At 43.4% G+C, this 19,722-nt stretch overlaps 1 protein-coding gene across 1 annotated transcript in view; it reads left to right on the top strand.

Annotated features, from left to right (window-relative positions):
- The window catches only part of TUBGCP3 (tubulin gamma complex component 3), a 117,745-nt gene that overhangs the window by 60,885 nt on the left and 37,138 nt on the right, over positions 1–19,722 (top strand). The window contains exons 11-13 of the mRNA XM_074990464.1: positions 2,850–3,016; positions 9,126–9,236; positions 9,634–9,742. Coding sequence (XP_074846565.1) covers positions 2,850–3,016; positions 9,126–9,236; positions 9,634–9,742 — 387 coding nt within the window. The remainder of the gene's footprint in view (positions 1–2,849; positions 3,017–9,125; positions 9,237–9,633; positions 9,743–19,722) is intronic.

The following is a 19,722-nucleotide window of genomic DNA, read 5'->3' as shown; positions in this document are numbered from 1 at the left end:
ACTTAAAAGTTACAGGGGGAAAAATCTCAAGTCAAACAACACAAAAGAGAAAAAACAGAGCAGCTAAGTCCATCCAAATTTAAAATAAAATCTAACCTGATCTCATCTAACTATATATTTCCCTTGTACTTATATCTGTCTAATTTCTGTGATGGTCAGGACATTTATGGGACTCATTTCAGTTGCCTGGGAGACATCCTTCTCCCTCCTGTCTTTCTCTCTGCTGTCTGCAGACAAAAGCCCCGGGAACTGCAATTTGTTCTCAGTGTAAACAGAATTACTTCACTCCGATTGGCTCACCTGGGATTCAGGTTACCTCAGGAAGATTAACCCCTTCCCTGCACTCATTCATGACACAGCACTGAGGGGTCTCTGCATAGATGGGGTATGTGCTGAGTGAAGTCCGTACCCTGCCCCACCCCCTGAGCGTGTGGCTGGTGGTGCTGTCCACAGGAGCAGCTTGTGGCTGTCTGTCGGCTGGGTGGTGCAACCGTTCGGGGTGTGTCTGGACTAGGGCTGGTGGCCGTTTGGCTGGCCTGCTTCCTGTTGTAGTAGAGGCAGGTGCTACTTCCCCACACTCTGGTGTGTGCGACATGCCAGGTACCTACCAGAGGGGCTCTCAGGGAGGCCTTGCTCAAGGGTCCCTGGCTCAAGGGACCCAAGGAGGGGATGGAGATCACCAGCACCCCATTGCTGGAGCCCCCCATCTCCTCCTCCTGAGGTCTGCTCTGGCTCCGGGAGGGTGGTCTGGGTGGAGGGTCCAGGCTCTTCCTCTGCCTCTGGTTGGAGGGTTGTGTTGTCCAGCACCGTGAGATGAGGGGTGGAGCGGGATGTCTTTGGCTCCAAGGAGGATGTCAAGCTCCTGGAGGTAGGAGCAGCTGGCGGGTGCTGCCCCTGAGAGGCTGGCCGCTTCCTTTGCCCAGATTGAGGCCTGCCACATCTCCCTTACCTTCAACCTGACCCGCTCCTGTGTGCGGGCAGGATGTGCCCGGGCATCTAAGCTGGCGGCCAGCTGGGCAAAGGCAGGGGCGTTCTGGCCCCTGCTGGTAGTCTTGAGCAGGGCCTCTTCATCCCACCAGAGGCCAAGGAGGTCCTGGAGCTCCAGCTTCTTGGTGCCCCAGTGGGCTGCTGTGGCCCCTCGGCTGGCTCATGGGGGAGCTCCACTGCTCCAGCACGGCTGCTGACCATTGTGATGGTTGAGTATCACTGTCTACGCTGGGGCTGCTCTAAGGGCGTGTTGCCAGATGCAGGGAGCATAGCGCTCCACTAGCACCGGTCAGGGCCATGGAGGATGCCGCTTTCAAGAAAGCAGCCTGTGGAGTGTCTACACAGGATTTTTTTTTCAAAATAATGTTTTGAAAGAAAGCGTTTTTCCTGATCGGGGACTGGAAGACCACTTCCAAAGGAAGCGCAAGGTTCTTTTGGTTTACTTTAGAACGAATGTGTTTTGTATGTGGACGCTCCATGGGATCTTTGGAAAGAGTCACAGCTTTCAAAAGAACTTGCTAGTGTAGACACAGCCTATTAGCTATCCTCTTTCAAAGTGGTTGCCATCTCCCATTGCTGGGTGGAACAGACTGATCCTCTGATGAGGACCCCAGATGAGGTCTCAGTGCCTCTCAGTGATACACTGGCATAGGGGAGAAGTAATCTTCCTTCAGAGTGGATGAGTTTCACTCTCATTGGAAACAAATATGGCCTCAGTACCACACAAAACGGTGGGAAATGACATGCGTTGTATTTCTCTGAAGAAAAATTTGTCATGGAGCAGTCTGTGCAGACACAATCTTTCACTTACATAACAGTAAAATGAGTCCATTAATCCTAAATATTTTATTTCAGAAGTTACCCTTTGCATTAAAGCTAGTCAGATTGCTAGCAAATGGGAGAAAATGTGAAGGGGAAGCTAGGAAAGATTGGAGAGATGCGGAGAACTGTGTGTGTGAATGCACAAACTGGGAAGCTTGATCTTGCTTGCTTCAGGGTGGCATAAAGCCAGCCGTGGGTTATCAGTGGGTGTGTCCAAACATGTTAAAATAGAGATTAAGGTTGATACTCAATATTAAAATATCCTTCTATTTTTTTTTTTTTTTTTTAAATCCTTGTAGTTCAAAAGGTGTTTCTACATTTTACATGCCTTTGGGGGGCGTGTAGAGTACATGCACCAGATACCCTTTCCTCCCCACCGACGGGTAAAAATAGCAGTGTAGATGGTAAGGCACTGTGTAGGTGAGTAATTTAAAACTCATCTGAACCGTGTGGTGTACCCGGGTATGTAGCATAAATAGCTGTTTACTTACGCAAGCTGTACTGTCCTCATCTAGACTGTTATTTTTAGCATTGCAGTATCCTGCTGCCTCTCTACTGGCAGTCTTTCACTGCTATAGGCATCTGCTGGAGCCTTTCCTTGCCACCGTGAAAGATTCTTGCAGCAGGAAGCAGCCAGGTTCTTCTGCTAGTCTGGGAAGAGACTCTGGTGGTGGGAGGGAGCAGGGAACGGTTCTGGCCACTCACTGCTGCCGAGACTTTCCCTGTGCCTTTGTGCTGCCAGAACCTTCCACTGATCTGTATAGCCACACACCTCAGTGTGACTGCAGCCTGCTTTTCTCCACAGCATATAGGTACATATAACCAAAGCACTGCTGCAACTGGTATGCATTGTAAACGTAACCTAAATGTGGTATAAGTATTGTATTTTAAATTGCTGTATAACAAGGTCAGAGATGGACAGATATACAGTTGTTATATCAAGGCCTGAAGAAAGGTTTTTATTTTTGAAGTATAAAATACATAATCAGAACCTGCTTTCTTTTCTTCAAACCCTCTACCCCCTGCCCTCCCCTCCCCAGGAAGAAAAGGTGGTGAACTAGCATCAGCTGTCCATGCCTACACTAAAACAGGAGATCCCTATATGAGATCCCTGGTACAACACATTCTTGGCCTAGTGTCCCACCCTGTTCTGAATTTTCTTTACCGTTGGATTTATGATGGGGAGCTGGAGGACACATACCATGAGGTACGTTATGTGTAACTAATAAAACTGAGATTTCTTTCTAATTCTTATTCCAGAAAAAATCAATGAGATGTTTGTTTTGAGATGTGCAGGATTGACCCTATTATGAACATAAGACAATATTACTTTAAATTATGAAATTGTCTCTGTAGCTTACTGCGTACCTAATTAAACTTATGTGGTGCCATAACTAAATGGGGTAACTGGTCCATTGAGTCCAGCATCTTGCCTTTACTTGTGGCAAAAAAACCCCAATGTTAGATAAAGCCCAGACCCCTCAACCTTTTTCTGGAGAGTTCACTCATAACATTGAGTACAAATATTGTTCCAACACTTACAAGCAATCCATTTTGTGCCTAAAGTAGGCTTGACTACTTCTATTGTTTTGTAGTTTATTTTTATTAATGTCTTTATGTTTAAAGTTACTACTGTTGTTTGAGGCATTAGTGCTAATAATTTCCATTAATTCCAAGGCCAAAAGGGACCGTTGTGAGACCATCTAGTCTCAGCTCTCGTATAATATGGGCCGTAGAACTTACCCAAAATAATTTCTTTACTATATTTAAGAGCCCATTATTAAATATTTGTTTCCCGTGTAGATATTTATAAAGTGTAATAGGTTACCCTGACCCTTCTCTTTAAGCTAAATAGGTTGAGCTCTTGGAGCCTTTCACTACTTCAAATTCTGTAGAAAATGTTATGAAAAGGAAGTACCTTTAAAAGTCTTACAGAATTTGCTTTGACTTCCTGTAAAATGCATACATGTGTTATGAAGTTGATAGTACCTCTTTATCATATCATATATATATATATAATAAAATTAATAATTAAAGTAGCCTATCATTAAAGGGTTTTTATTCATCGGTTTCATTGCCACTTCACCATTAACTGTACCTGTTTACACTTACCTAAATTGTCTTCATGCTTGCTTTTGCCTTATTGTGCTACAACTCTCAGTTTATGTAATCTTGGTTTTAAATGAGATTAAGGAGCCTAAGATTCATCTTCAAAAATGAATTAGGCACTTAGTCACTTACATTACTTGCACTTTTCTGAAAATGTTAACTGTAGACTAAATAACCTCTTCAATTTCTGTGTTTGTATGTTGGAGTCAAAGATGTAAATGAGCAGGGACACTGCATTAGTGTCGACCAGAGCTGGTCTTTAAGGTCAGCATATAGAAGCTGTGTGGATAAATAGATGGCTTTATGATAACTTTCAAAAGTAGTAAAAGCAGGGCTTGTTTTTCTGGCACAATGTGCCAGAACAGAATTCCGGCACCTTTTTTCCATTAGAATACCAGAAAAATTTTCACTGCTGGTCCCACAGCAGCACGAGAACTGGGGGCAGGAGTCCTTGCCAGTCCCGCAGCAGTGTGGGGAGTAGGGCATTGAAACTGAACACTTTAACCCTATGAGGAATCATCAGACTTGAGTTCCAGCACCTTTTTGTTCTAGGAAAAAAGGCATTGATTCAAAGTAGCTTGTCCTCTCTTCCCTGCCATATTTCAGGTTAAAAAAAAAATAAACTCATGTTACTGAATCGTTTGAGTTGTCAACTTTTTGCAAGTAGTTTGTTTAGAATTACAAGTACACTTAGATTTATAATTGAATCTTAAATACTGAAAATAAACAATTGCTGCATGTTGTGAGCTGAACTTACAGCTTTCCTTTGTCTGAAGGCTGGATGTTAATCTTGCTACCAGTTATATTTGGATTTTTTTTCCCTCCCTGATAAGTAAAGCCCTGTGCATCCATGGGTATCTACCTCCATGGACGTCAGTGAAGACATCCATGGCTCATTTTTGCAGATACAGCTTCAGATACAAATCTTGTATCTAGAACCCTGCAGATTTTCAGATATCCGTTTTTGTGGGTATCCTCATCCATGGATGTCAGTGCAGATCCTGCAGCTCATTTTTTCTGGATGCAAATGTGTAAACAAATTTTGTATAGATGCAGAGCTCGACCGGTAGGGTCTACTTGCTTGACAGGGTATATATGGGATCCCTTGCAATCCATATTAATCTAATATTGTTCCTTGCTAAGAAAATTGTGTGTTAATTTGTTTGTGGTAGGGAGGCCTTGGCATTTGTCTGGCAGTTTAAATTGTACTGAGAGTTCTCTTTTTTTTTTTTTTGGTGTGGTTCTTTGTGTTTCATGAAGTAATGAAAACCAAAGAACCTTGAGTGGAAAATGAATCAATAAAATAAAAGCTTGTTGCAATTATATTCTGACCTTGATTCTCATGCCCCTACCTCTCAAGCTCTTTATTTTTCGTGGCTTAATTATAATCTAAAGTGAACTCCTATCTCTTTGTGTTTGCTACTGGATGCTTTCTGGATAGTTATGGCATTTTAGTTTGCCCTTAGATGAAGCATTGTTTCATATCTTCCAGAGATGTCTGAATTCTTTAAGGTCTTTCTTTTTAAAATTACATTTCTCATGATTCAAGATCCAGTTCCATGGCATTTACCAAAATGGGTCTGTATGTTGTCTGTAAAAAATCAGTCCTTGTGGTTAAAAGAATAACCGATAAATGAAATGCTCTACTTCATACCTAATTTCTTGGTCGAATACATTTTTTAAACTGCTAATTCTTGAGATAATGGGCTCTCTCAGTGTATTATAACACCATCAGCACCTTACACTGCTCCTAGCCTCATTATGTGAAATATTTGGGCATTCTTGAAAAATCTGAAGGTTTTTTGGTTTGTATATGTAGTCTGACTATTTTACGATCATTTTGTACCATTTTCTGTAGTTGGCCTTTTGTACGTACAGGCTACATACCACTGTATATTTACGTATGTCTAATTGGTCAGTTTTAACTCTGTCATAAAAAATTTAAGATTGTTAAATTTTAAATTACTGGGCTATTCTGATAAAGTATCTATAGATGCAGCCAGTGATCTCAGTACTCAAATAGTCAGGCTCAAACTTGGGAAAGAAATATTGGATGCTTTGTTTGAAGCTTAAGCCACACAAGATGTCAGTAACCAATAGCATATCCACTGGTGAGCTTCTCAGACCTTGGTTCCTGCTTTTTGTATTCATTTACTTCTGTGGGCGGGGCTGGATTAAGGCACAGGCAGTTTAGGCATCTGCTTAGGCCCCTGGCTCAGTTATGTCACAACAACAGAATCCTTTTATTTTAAAAATATCTTCATTAATATTCATGGCTACAGAAGATGGCTTGAAAATGTGACTTGATTGTAGATGATGCAATAATGTCTGCTAAAACCTCACAGAAGAGGAAGGAGGAGGAGTAGCAATTACTAGATATGGGGAGAAAGCTATCTGGCAGCTCTAGAGAAGGCAACTTTGGTTATGTGTGAACAGGGCTTGGATATCATCCTAGCCTCTGAGTGATTTGATTCCTCCTTGGTGACTTTCTCTTTCCTTGAGTCTCTACTCCTCCCATCTAGCTGTCTTCAAAGTGCCATCCTTGTGTGGCACGAATTTGAGTTCCTACTCAGTAGCTTGTGAAGAACTTGATGACATGACTGTTTCTCTCCTTTCTTACATTTTGCTCTGCATTGAGAACTATTCTGACACTTAAATTTTCCTCATTGGACACCCCATTGAGATGAATGTGTGAGTTCATGCTTCCCTGAACTGTTTCTTGTTTTCTGCAGCCTTGCACAGGCATCTTTGCATCAGTTATGCTTAGCAGTCTCGGTGTTCTAGGTCACCAGTCCTGCAAAAGTGTGCCCAATATGAGAACAGAATGTCTCACTTTCTACTTGGAGTGTACAGTAAACCCTTAATTTAGCAGACTAATGGCGGGGAAGGGGAGTCTGTTAATGCTAAAAATCCATTAAATCCAAGTGGTTATATTGTACTGTATGATGACACATTGACCTTCCCAGCCCATCACTCACTCCTGTCCTCTGCCCCCTCTTCGCTTCCCCTCACACCTCCAGCTCCTTCTTCCAATTACTGGGAGAAGAGCTGCACGCTGGCCTGGCTCCTTCCAACTCCCGTGGCTCTCAGCATGTTTAGTGCTGCAGCCACAGCCACAGTGGTGGCCTCAACTGCAGTAGTAGCTCCTCCAGCCCCAGCTGCTCTGGTGGCTCCTCTGGCCCCAGCAGCTCCAGTAGTGGTGGCTCCGGCAGCTCTGGTAAGTCACAGGCATTTGTGGGGGCGGGGAGCATGGCTGTCGGACAGAGTCTGGCGGATAGCGTCCATTATTTCTGAAGTCTGTTAAATCGAGGGTTTACTGTAGTCTAAATTGTGGTAGGCCAGGAATTCTCAACTTTTTGGTAGTGTACACGACACCCTAACTGAGGCTCTGTCTTGTGGGCATGTTCTTTCCCCTTTGTGATCAAATTATTTCCTAATTACAATATAGCATGCCTGCTTACCAGAAAAATAAACAGTTAGGAAATTTTTATAGGTTTCTATCTGTTTTAATGAAATTTAGCAATTCTCTCTAAGAAGAAGAACCAGTACTATGTGGCCAATCAGCTCTACAGGAAACATTGGAAATCTCTGTTAGGCATTTTCCAGACTCTTACGTAAACACATCCAGGTTTCATGAATATGTAGAATATATTCCCATTGCATTTCTATTCTGGATCTTGACAATCTATTAATCAACCAAATATTAGGCTCTTCATGAAAATGCCTCAGCCACTTATGCAGCAGATCCTGTTTTTTAATTATTTTAACTATTGCTGTGTTGTCAGTCCCTTCAGAATCTGAATAAACAATATGATGTGTTAATTTAGAGTAGTTTTCACACAACATACTTAAAACCAAACCCAAAGAACAAGAAGTTGTAAGATAAGGTGTCTAATTGTACATGCCCTCTACATACCTTGTTGCAGATCATAAGTGTGTCTCTGCTATTGTGGGTATGAAACTGTTGCTTGCTCCTTTCTCAGTCTCTCCACAGACCAGATTTCCCTCACCCCACTATTTTGTCTGTACATCTGTCACTCATGTTTGAGGCTGAGGATATTGGAAGACTGGAGGAGCTCAAAAGAGCCTGCCAATGTGCAACCTGGGCTGTTGCTCTTTTTCACATTTTTGCAGGTGGCTGTCTGTTTCTGACTTATGATAGATCTCCAAGTTCTTGTTCAAAGAATTTAGGTGGAAGGAGCGCCCAGAAAGGGTGCCCAACGTCTTGGCCTCTTGGGTTACGTCTATACGTCATCCTGAACTCAAAATAAGATGCACAATTTGTGCTGTGCTAATTGTGTATCTTATTTCAAGTTTATTTTGAAATAGGCTCTTTCAGCATTTGCTCTGTGTAAACAGTGCCAAATGTTGAAATAATGTGCTATTTCGAGGCATCCCTTATTCCTCCTGCAACAAGGAGTACAGGGATGCCAAAAGTGTGTGCCCTTTATGTTGAAAATTATTTTGAAATAACGGGCATGTTCTAAAGATGTTTCCCAACATAGCTGTGCCATGTAGACATATCCTTTGCATCTAGGGACAGGCTAGGTAGAATGGCCCACGTGGAAGAGACTGTATCTGAGTCACATCTAGTGTATGCCCTTCCAGATGGACCTCTCCCAGATCGAGCCAGGGTCTTTGCCACAGAAGACTTCAGATCTCTGACTCAAATAGTCTGTTCACAAACAAAAGGCCCTTTTTTCAAGGAAACTTTGTGCTTGAGAAAAGCAACTGGCAATATGCTATTTTTTTAAATCACTCATCAAAGAGATTCTGTGAGATGATCCTTTTTGTCCCATAGAGGGTGCAGCTTCCCTGAAAAGTCTTTCTGACAAGAAGCTCAGGAGAAATAACAATCTAATCTTGGTGGATTCAGCCATGTATTTTTTTTACCTGCCAAAATAGTGCTGTCCACCAAAAACAGTCGTGTCAATGTATTCCCCACACAGCATGAAAGTACCAAAATGTTTATGCAAAAATACAGGTTGATGTCTATGTAGTGTATGCATGCACTGTTCAAGGTAACCACAAAACCAAAGAAATCCACTTTCTGAAAAAGCCCAAAGCCAATGACAGCACCTGCTACATGTGGAACTGTAAATAAACATGTATGAGTAATGTGTGCACTTAGAAATGAAATACAAGAGTGGATAAACATGTGGGAAATGTAAATTTCTGTTATGTCTAATGCTTTTGTCATTCTGCAGTTTTTTGTAGCTTCAGATCCTACAGTTAAAGCTGACCGGTTGTGGCATGACAAGTACACTTTGAGAAAATCTATGATCCCTTCCTTTATTACAATGGAACAGTCAAAAAAGGTATGGGCAAAAGGATTATTGTGGTTTTTTTTTTTTTTTTTTTTTTAAATCATTGACCCTTTGCTGCTTTTTATAGCTGGAGTAACATTAAGAAGAGCTGGCAGAAATTTAGCAGATTGTTCTGAACCTGCAGTGGTGTCTGGATTGTTACTTTGAGCTGGAGGAAGAAACTTTCTTTTGTGTAAATTTAACTGCTTTGAGATAAGGGGACTAGTAAAACAAATAGTGCTTGATGTATTTTTTACTACATCTTGTGGCTGGTCTGGTGTGTTGTGTTTTTTTTTTTTTTTTTTTTTTAAAGGGTTTAAGAGTGGGAAGACAACAGTTAACTTACTGACAATATCGCATTTTTGTTTTATATAAAATAACTTCAACAAAGCTATTCTCTTGTGTCTAGGTTCTTCTAATAGGAAAATCCATAAACTTCTTACATCAGGTTTGTCATGACCAAACGCCATCTACAAAGATGATCGCGGTGGCAAAGTCTTCAGAATCACCAAAAGATGGTACGATATCAAAACTGATAACCTAATTTTACCTTTGAATTTCAGATCTATTGTAATTAGTATTACACTAGTATTACACAGTATGTGACTTCAAACTATGGAGTGACTTTTGCAGGGGGGTGGAGATGGAACCAGGAAGGGGGAATATATATTCTTCTTTGAGTGATTGCTCATGTGCATTCCAATTTGGGTGTGCGCTGGGTGCATGCCCAGTTGCCAGAAGCTTTTTGCCCTAGCCAGTAGCCCTACGGTTGGTACGGCACCCCCTGGACTGGTGCCCGTATGGCTGCCCATATGTGCACAGCCCGCCCTGCCCCCCGGCTCAGTTCTTTCTCGCCCAGCTGTCGGTTGCTGGAGCTCCCTCAATTGTTGAGCGTTCGCTGGTAGCCTTTATTGTTTTAATTAGTTGTAAGTAGTTTAGATAGTTATCTTTCATAGGTAAATAGCTTCTTAGCACTTAGTGAGCCGAGGTGGGTCTTTAACCCCCCTTGGCGCCTCAGAACCAGGGGATGCCTGGCTCCCCGGGGTTTAAAACCTGTTGAAAATTTGGCAAATGAATGCCCAAAAGCAACCCGCATAGGGCCTGCCTGAGTTGCCTCCATGAGGTACACCTCCTGGAGCGCTGCTCTATTTGCAAGGCCTTCAAGTCTAGGACTTTAAAAGACAGAGCTCAACAGCTAAAGGTTCTACTAATGGAATCAGCCTTGCGCCTGGACATTTCCCCGGCAGGAACTCAGAGTGCCACATAGTCGGTGTAGAGTGCTCCGACACCTTTGGTGCTGTTGGAAAGTTCCCGGCACCTAGAGCAGGACTTGGTGCCTAGCGCCTCCCAGTGCCATAAGAGCCAGTCACAAAAAGAGGAGACGGGACCGGGGTCCATCCCAGGAGAGGAGGAGGCGGTGCCGGCAAGCCTGGAGAGAGTCCGCCAGATCACACCATGACCAGAGTCATGAAGTGTGGGCGTCGACTCCAGTGCGAGGCAGGAGCCCGCGCTCTCCCAGACTTCCCTCAATGCCAGAGGCCTTCAGCGCTGCACAAGGCCTCCTGCAAATTACGATGCCGCTGCAGACGCCGCACCAGGAGTCTTCATCGCCCCAGTTTCAGGCGTCTGAACAGGCTCTAGGGACCTGGGCACAGTTCCTGACACCGGTGAGGTCCCCGCAAGTGGTCGCCTCCCTCAGTGCTTCACAGACGGTGGAGAGCACGTAAGAACCGGTGGGTGCCACGGGACCCTTGACACTGCCATGGCCATCAACATCAGTGTCTACGTCGGAGTCAGACTCTTTTTACTCCGGTTCAGCTCAGAGTGGGAGTACAAGGCCATCCCAACTCATCAGGCATTGACACCACCCCCGATGCCCCTTAGAGGAGGAGGGTGGCCCAGAGTCTGGGGGTGCAGATGGAAGAGGTCAGGGATGAAATAGACCCTGTTACAAACATTCTGTAAATGTCTGGACTGACCAGGGTGGCACTGCCCCTTATAACGACAAATACCAACACAGCAAAGACAGAGTGGCAGACCCCAGCCTCAGCCTTGCCTGCGGCTAGGAAAAATGAGTGCTGGTATTTTGTCCCAGCCCAGGGAAATGAACATCTGTTCACCCATCCTCCCCTGGACTCCCTGGTCATGGATGCTGTAAACGACAGCGACAGGTAGGGCGTCCAGGGGCCCTCCCCTAAAAACAGAGGCCAAATGATTAGACCTGTATTGTAGGAAAGTTTATTCTACAGGTGGCCTCCAGTTGAGAGTTGCTAACCAGCAAGCCATGGTTAACAGATATGTGTACAATACGGCCAGCTCCATGGACCGTTTCACGGAGCTGCTCCCTCCAGAGACCAAGTTGGAATTTACGTCCCTGGTGGAGGAGCAGAGATTCATATCTAGAGCAGCACTACAGGTCACCCTAGATGCAGCGGATGCAGTCACCAGGATCATGGCATTGGGTATAGTGATGAGAAGTGGGGGTATGGCTTCAGGTCTCGGGTCTCTCACAGGAGGTGCAGCAGTCCATACAGGACCTCCCCTTTGAGGGAGCCTCCCTATTTTCAGAAAAAACTGACAAGAGGCTTCAGAGTATGAAGGACTCACAGACCACCCTACACTAGCTGGGTCGCTACACACCGGCAACCCAGAGAAGACACTTGACCCCAAGGCCCTAGTTCAGATGGTTCCCACAACAACCACGGGATGGGAACAGGAGAAGGGGCTGCCATAATAGGAGATGTTAGGGCTGCTAGACACAGGACTAGAGCCACCAAAAACCCGCACAGGGGTCTAAACACCAGTTTTGGGAGCAACACACCGGTCACCCCCACAGTTCCAGCTCAGTATTTATTTTCGTCTCACCTATCCCTATTCTACCATGCATGGTGCAGCATAACGTCGGACCAGTGGGTCCTCCGCACAGTGGAAAAGGGATAGGCTATCCCATTTTCTTCCTACCCCCCCTTCCCTGTTCCTCTTCAGGGACCCCTCTCATGAGACAGTTCTCAGGCAGGAGGTAAGGGCCCTCCTACAAAAGGGGGCTATAGAGAAAGTTTCCCAGGAGTTCCGGGGACAGGGATTTTATTTCCTCTATTTCCTATTCCTCAAAGCAAAAGGGGAGCTACAGCCAATCTTGGATCTGTAAAACCTTAACAAATTTGTGAAAAAATAAAGTTTTGTATAATATCCCCGGGCATAATTATCCCAATGCTGGAACGAGGGGACTGGTTTGCTGCTCTCGACTTACAGAATGCGTATTTCCATATAGCAATCTAGCCACCTCAAAGGAGGTTCCTCCGCTTTGTGCTAGGGAAGGAACATTACCAGTTCAGTCCTTCCGTTCGACCTCTCCTTGGCCCTGAGAGTCTTTACCAAATGTATATTGGTAGTAGCAGTCTTCCTATGCAGGCAGGGGGTGCACCTCTTCCCCTACCCAGACGACTGGCTGATCTGAGGTTGGTCACAGAGACAGGTGACGAGACACGTCTAGCTGATACGAGAGGCGTTCAACGCATTAGGCTTCCTAGTGAACGAGGCAAAGTCTGTGCTAATCCCAACTTAGGTCATGGAGTTTATATGGTGTTCCACAAAGATAAGGTCAGGCCAAGACCCGCCCCCCTGGCATTTCTGCCTAAGGTGGTCTCTCCCTTCCACATTAACCAAGACATCACCTTACTGGTGTTTTATCCAAAGCCCCATGCCTCCCCTAGGTAGCAGAGCTTACACACTTTGGCTGTCCGGAGGTCGCTGGCTTTCTGTATGGACAGGACCAAACCCTTCCAGAAGTCGCAGCAGTTGTGTGTTGCAGTGGCAGACAGAATGAAGGGGCACCCAGTCTCCTCTCAGCGGATCTCTTCCTGGATAGTGGCCTGTATCAGAGAGTGCTACAAACTTGTGGGGGTTCCTGCCCCCCCCCGATCAGGGCTCACTCCACCAGGGCACAGGCGTCCTCTATGGCGTATTTGGCCAAGGTCCAAATCCAGGACATCCGCAGGGTGGCCACTTGGTCCTCCATTCACACGTTCTCAGCGCATTGCACAGTAATGCAGCACGCATTGGAAGACACTGCAGTGGGCAGGGCTGTCCTGCAGTCCTTCTGGGGCTTTGACCCCACCTCCTAAGCATTGGCTTGCATTCACCCAAATTGGAATGCGCATGAGCAATCACTCGAAGAAGAAAAGACAGTTACCTGTTCTGTAACTTGTGTTCTTCAAGATGTGTTGCTTATGTCCATTCCCAAACCCTCCCGCCTTCCTCTCTGTTGGAGTAGCCAACAAGAAGGAACTGAGCAGGGGGTGGGGTGGGTGGCACATATATGGGCGGCCATATGGGTGCCACTCCAGGGGGTGCCGCATCGACCCTAGGGCTATTGGCTAGGGCAAAAAGCTTCCGGCAACTGGGCATGTGCCTGGTTGCACACCCAAATTGGAATGGACATGAGCAACACATCTTGATGAACACCAGTTACAGAACAGGTAAGTGTCTTTTCTTTAGTACTGTAGCTGTGTAGATTTTCACCTTTTTTTTTGTAGAGTGCTACGTATCAAATTTATTACAAAAATCCTCATGATAATTAGTGAGCTTTTGTCAGATTAATTTATCAAAAGATTTTGTAGTAAATCCTGCAAGATCTATTAAATTCTGTTATAGCTAAAATTATTTTCACTATGATAATTGAAAAGAATGACTGGTACCAACCAAGGGATAAAAATCATGGTGAAAGGCACCAAGAGCACAAGTGTAATAAAATATATATGTGGTTTACAGAGACTCCATCAGATCTGATCTTAATAATACATAGTAGTCAGTGTTAGAGTGTTCAAACATAAGAGAGACAAGTTGGGTGGAATAATAGTTGTCTGAATAATAATTATTCAGACAACTTCTGTTGCTGAGAGAGACAAGCTTTTGAGCTTATGCAGAGCTGTTTTTCAGGTCTGGGAAATAAGTACAACCTGAAGAAGAGCTTCTAAGTTTCAAAGCATCTCTCTCTCACCATCAGAAGTTGTTTCCAAAAAAGGTATTACCTCATCCACCTTGTAGACATGTTGACCCAGTTGATTAGAGAGACAGCACTGCCCTGTTAACATAAGTAGTTTGAAAATATTTTATAATTTAAGAGAATTAGTGTGATTTATTAAATAACATTCTCTTATAAGAGAGAACATACTAAATTCTTGTTGTTCTTTATGATGGCATATCCCCTGTGGTGATAGGAGGAGTGGCCTATTGTTGAATACAAGTGAAATCCCAGCCAGATTCATAATTAAAAATAACTTTTACTCTTAAAGATATATCTGTTAAAAACTAAACAAAAGCAAATAAAATGCAACATCTGAGGTCCTACCACATACAGAGAAGTGATTTTGGTAAAGTAAATTTTATGTGATGTAAACTCACAGAGCCGAGGATGGACAGGATTATGGATTTGCTTCAATAAAAGTTCAAAAAAGATGTGGAGAAACTAGAGAGGGTCCAGAAAAGAGTGACAAGAATGATTAAAGGTCTAGAGAATGCGACCTATGAAAAAAGGCTGAAAGAATTGGGCTTGTTTAGTTTGGAAAAGAGAAGATTTGAGGGGAGACATGATAGCGGTTTTCAGGTATCTAAAAGGGAGTCATAAGGAGGAAGGAGAGAACTTGTTCTTATTGGCCTCTGAGGATAGAACAAGAGGTTTAGGTTGGACATTAGGAAAAAGTTCCTGACTGTCAGGGTGGTCAAACAGTGGAATAAATTGCCAAGGGAGGTTGTGGAATCTCCATCGCTGGAGATATTTAAGAACTGGTTAAATAGATGTCTATCAGAGATGGTTTAGATAGTACTTGGCCCTGCCATTGAGGCAGGGGGCTGGACTCGATGGCCTCTCGGGTCCCTTCCAGTCCTAGTGTTCTATGATTCTATGAATACAGAGCCGATTAGGGATAATGTACTTTATTACGCTTACTACTCCAATGCTACTACATTTCACAGGGTACACATTAGCAAGAAAAAAAGCATGACAGGACAGTGCTAAATGAAATGAAATAAGCAGCTCTTTGGAATGCTTACGTCCCTTCTGCCATGGCATGATGTTGTCTCACACCAGGGTTGCAGCAGATGTGGCTCCAGCTGGGGAAATCCAGGGCACCCTTGAGGCTGAAGTCCCTGGTGAGACTCCCCAGTGGTGGGACCTCACAGTGATTTTATCCTTTAGCTGTTTTCTGGGTGTGTGCGCACTGGCTCAGTGCCACTCTTAGTGTTCTCATGAAGCTGAAGCCAAGGTTACCCTGTCTACTAGTTCCCTAGGTTCCAGCTCAAGTGCAGGTGCCAGGGCTGATATGGCTATCTGGTGTATATTTGTGGGGTTTAAGGCTGTAACATAGAGATGGGAACTTGATTGTACTACAGGAATGGAAACTTGCATCCTGGCCCTCGGGCCTGCTTGTATCTTTTTACATGACAGCTGGGTTCTTTGCTTCTAGAACACTATTCCCAATAATGTTTTAATGTGCGAAATGCATTAAAATGTAAGGCTAGTTAAGAATATAAGAACCAACATACTAGGTCAGACCAATGATCTGTCTAGCCCAGAATCCTGTCTTCTAACAGTGGCCACTATCAGGTACCTTCCAGGGAATGAACAGAACAGGGCAGTCATGTGATGATCCATCCCCCATTATTTACTCACCGCTTCTGGCAAATGGAGGCTAGGGACACACGGATCATGGTGTTTCATTCCAGTCACTGAGGGACATATTCCCCTCCAAACTTACCTGGATCTTTTTTTTGAACTGTTATAGTTTTGGCCTTCACAACAAGTTGTTGCGTGATGTACTTTCTTTTGTTTTTAAACAAACTGCTTATTAATTTCACTGGGTGACCCCTAGTTTTTATTTTTTCTTATGGGCAAAAGTAAATAACATTTCCTTATTCACTTTTTCCACACAAGTCAAGATTTTATAGACCTTTATCATATCCCCTCTTAATCATTTCTTTTCAAAGTTGAAAATTCCCAGTTCTTTTGTATTTCATCTCATATGGAAACTGTTCCATACCCATAGTCATTTTTGTTGCACTTCTCTGTACCTTTTCCAGTTTTAATATATCTTTTTTGAGATAAGACAACCAGATTTTCACATAGTGTTTAAGATGATGTGGGCATTCCATGGATTTATATAGCGACATTATAATACTTCTGTCTTATTTTCTATGCCTTTCCCAATGGTTCCTAATATTCCATTTTTTGGAATGCTGCTGCATGTCAAATCAGAGTCTTCAGAGAACTAACCATAATGACTTACGATCTTTCTTGAGTAGAACAGTTAATTTAGAGGTCATCATTTGGTGCACATGGTTAGGATTGTGTTTTTCCTATGTACATTACTTTGAATTTATCAACACTGAGAAATATTGCTTTCAGAAAATTCAAGGTGTTTCTGTGGCTGTTAGACTTCAAATACAATGTTGTACATACGTGATCAAAGTGCGTTATGAATGTCCTATTAATATGAATTTTTGTAGGACTCTGAAGCCTATTCACCTCCCCACCCCAAATTTATTTTTCATGTAGTCTGTATTCTGTGAGTGTGAAAGCTTTCTCCTCTACAGTTCCTGACATCTGGTACAATCTCTTCTCTACTGTACCTGTTTTAAAATTTCATCCAATTTGCCTTTCTTCTCTTGGCTACTTCTGAACTGCATTTAAAAAGCAAAACCAAAACCAAAACAACCTCATTCCCCACCCCACCCTCCAACTTCCATTCTACTGCAGGAGACCCTGCCTCCAGTTTCACTCTGCAGTTTCTTCACTGTAGGAGGTAAACCATCTTTTCATACTTCCCCCAGCTTCCTGCTTCTTTTTATATTTGAATTATCTGATTCCCCTTGGGTGTGACTCATTTTGTAATCTGAGCTAGTTTAACCCCAGGCTCTCCAGCCCATGGGTAAACTACCCTTTTAGAGAGGGGAATTAATTTATCTGATTATACAGAGTGCAATTGAATGAACAGAGGAATTAAATTGAAAAAAATGCTAATCTTTTAATTGCAGAAATCCATATTATATAAAGAGTCTGAAGATTGATGTATACCTCCGGTTATATGTATGGTTAGAAATCTTTATTTAAGAAGGTATAAATTTGTGGAGTGTTTTCCTGGTAATCATAAATGGTACTTTTGGAAATACACTTGAATCTCTTTGATCTGGGAACACCTGTGATTTGTACCCTGTGATTTGTGATTGGGAACACCTGTGATTTGGAGCGCCATAATCATAATAAAAAAAAAAGTGGAAATACAGTGCAACAAAACTGTGTGCGTATACACACATTGTGCTGTCTAGCACAGATTTAACTTGGAGACATGAGATATGGCAGAGCACTGTACGGTACAATTTGTGGTTTTCTGTTTAATTACCTACATGAGATGAACACAAAAGTACAGTTTTAAATGCAGTGCATTAAGGATTGAGCTTATGACAGGTGATGTACTGTGTTCTGTAATGGTTTGTACATACAAAAGCTTTAGTAATAGACTTTTTTTTTTTTTTTTTTTAACCTTTCATTATGGTAAGCACCCATTGTCTGAAAAGTTCCATAATTCAGGATAGCTTATTTTCCAGGGTTGCCAAATTCAAGTGTACTGGGTTAACTTTTTGCAAAACATTGCAATGTAGGGTGGCTGGTTCTATTTTTGATACTTCCTAATCCCAAAAGCCAGTAGTGATCTGAGACCAATTCTCAACCTGCAAAACCTCAGCAAATCCATGAAGAAGCTGCAGTTCTGCATAGTCTCATTGGCCTCTATCCTGTCTCTTTGGAACAGAGGAATGGTATGCTGTTCTCAACTTAAAAGATGGTTATTTCTGCTTAGTGATCTTTTAGACAGAAGTTACCTCACATTTGTCATTAACCATCTGCACTTCCAAATTATAGTGCTCCCATTCACTGTCTCAGAAGCCCCTTATATTCATAAAATACAGGTCTGTCATTTCAGCTTTCCTGAGGAGACAAGGGGTCCAGGTTTTAGCTGTATATGAATGACTGACTGGTCAAAGATTGGTCCAGACTTCTGGTAGAATCACATGTGAGACTAATGCAGCCGGCTTCCCAGCACCTAGGTCTCCTCATAAATGCACAGCAATCCATGGTCCAGAGAATAGAATTCATTGAAGGCAATTCTAGATTCAGTACTTGCCTGAGCTGTTCTTCCAGAAGCATGATTCCAAGCAATATAAAGGCTTACCAAAAGCCTCAGGGCTCACTTTGTAACCGTAGATAGAAATTGCTCAGAGTCCCTGGGCCACATGGCATCTTGGAGCTATTTGGTTCAACATGCAAGATTTCAACTCAGACCCCTGCAAGCATGGATTGTTTTAATATAATCACCAAGCCCACATCATCTAGATTAAGTCAGTACAATTTCTTCACTGGTGATTCATTCTCTTGAATGGTGGCTTGACTTGCTAGTAGTGCAAACTTTGTTTGTGGGAATTTCGCATAGTCCACTAGATTCATCTTAAGGCCTCCAGTCTTCTGAGATCTCAAAAGAGGCATTCACAGACCTGAGAATGGCCCTTTGCAATCATTCAGAGCTCCAAATTTCAAAAAAGAATTAAGTCTACAAATAGACTCTTTGGAGGTGGGACCTGAGACTGTGGGGAAGGAGGAGGGAACAATGGAGTGTGTTTCCTAGGTGAAGAGGAGAATGTTGGCCAATCGGCCCCTTCTCTAAGATGCTTGTACACTGACGCCAGAAGCCTGGGGAACAAACAAGAAGAATTAGAGGCCCTGGCACAGTCCAAGAAGTATGAGGTGGTTGGAATAACGGAGACTTGGTGGGACGATTCGCATAACTGGAGCAGGGTCATGGAAGGTTATAAATTGTTTAGGAAGGACAGATGGGAGAAAAGGAGGAGGAGCTGCGCTCTGTGTGAGGGAGCAGTATGATTGCTCAGAGCTCCAATAGGAGGAAGGAGAAAATCCAGTTGAGTGTCTTTGGGTTAAACTTAGAGGCAGAAGTAACAGAGGTGATGTTGTTGTTGGTGTCTGCTATAGACCACCAGATCAGGGAGATGAGGTAGATGAGGTTTTCTTCAGGCAGCTAAATGAAGCTTCTAAATCACAGGCTCTGGTTCTTATGGGAGATTTTAATCATCCGGACATTTGTTGGGAGACCAATATATCAGCGCACAGACAATCCAGGAAGTTTTTAGAGAATGTTGAGGATAACTTCTTGGTACAAGTGCTGAAGGAACCGACTGGGGCCATGCGCAACTTGACTTGCTGCTCACAAACAGGGAAGAACTAGTAGAAGTAGTAGAAGTGGGAAGAAACCTGGGCTGCAGTCACCATGAGATCGTAGGTTTCAGGATCCGGACAAAAGGAGGAAAGGTGAGCAGTAACATACAGACCCTTGATTTCAGAAGAGCAGACTTCGACTCCCTGAGAGAACAGATGGGCAGGATCCCTTGGGAAAGAAAGATAAAGAGGAAAAGAGTTGAAGAAAACTGGCAGTAT

The sequence above is a fragment of the Carettochelys insculpta genome, chromosome 1 (assembly GCF_033958435.1).
Source record: "Carettochelys insculpta isolate YL-2023 chromosome 1, ASM3395843v1, whole genome shotgun sequence".
Lineage (NCBI taxonomy): Eukaryota > Metazoa > Chordata > Testudines > Carettochelyidae > Carettochelys > Carettochelys insculpta.
The sequence above is the reverse complement of the archived record's forward strand: the minus strand, read 5'-3'. Positions and strand labels throughout refer to the sequence as shown.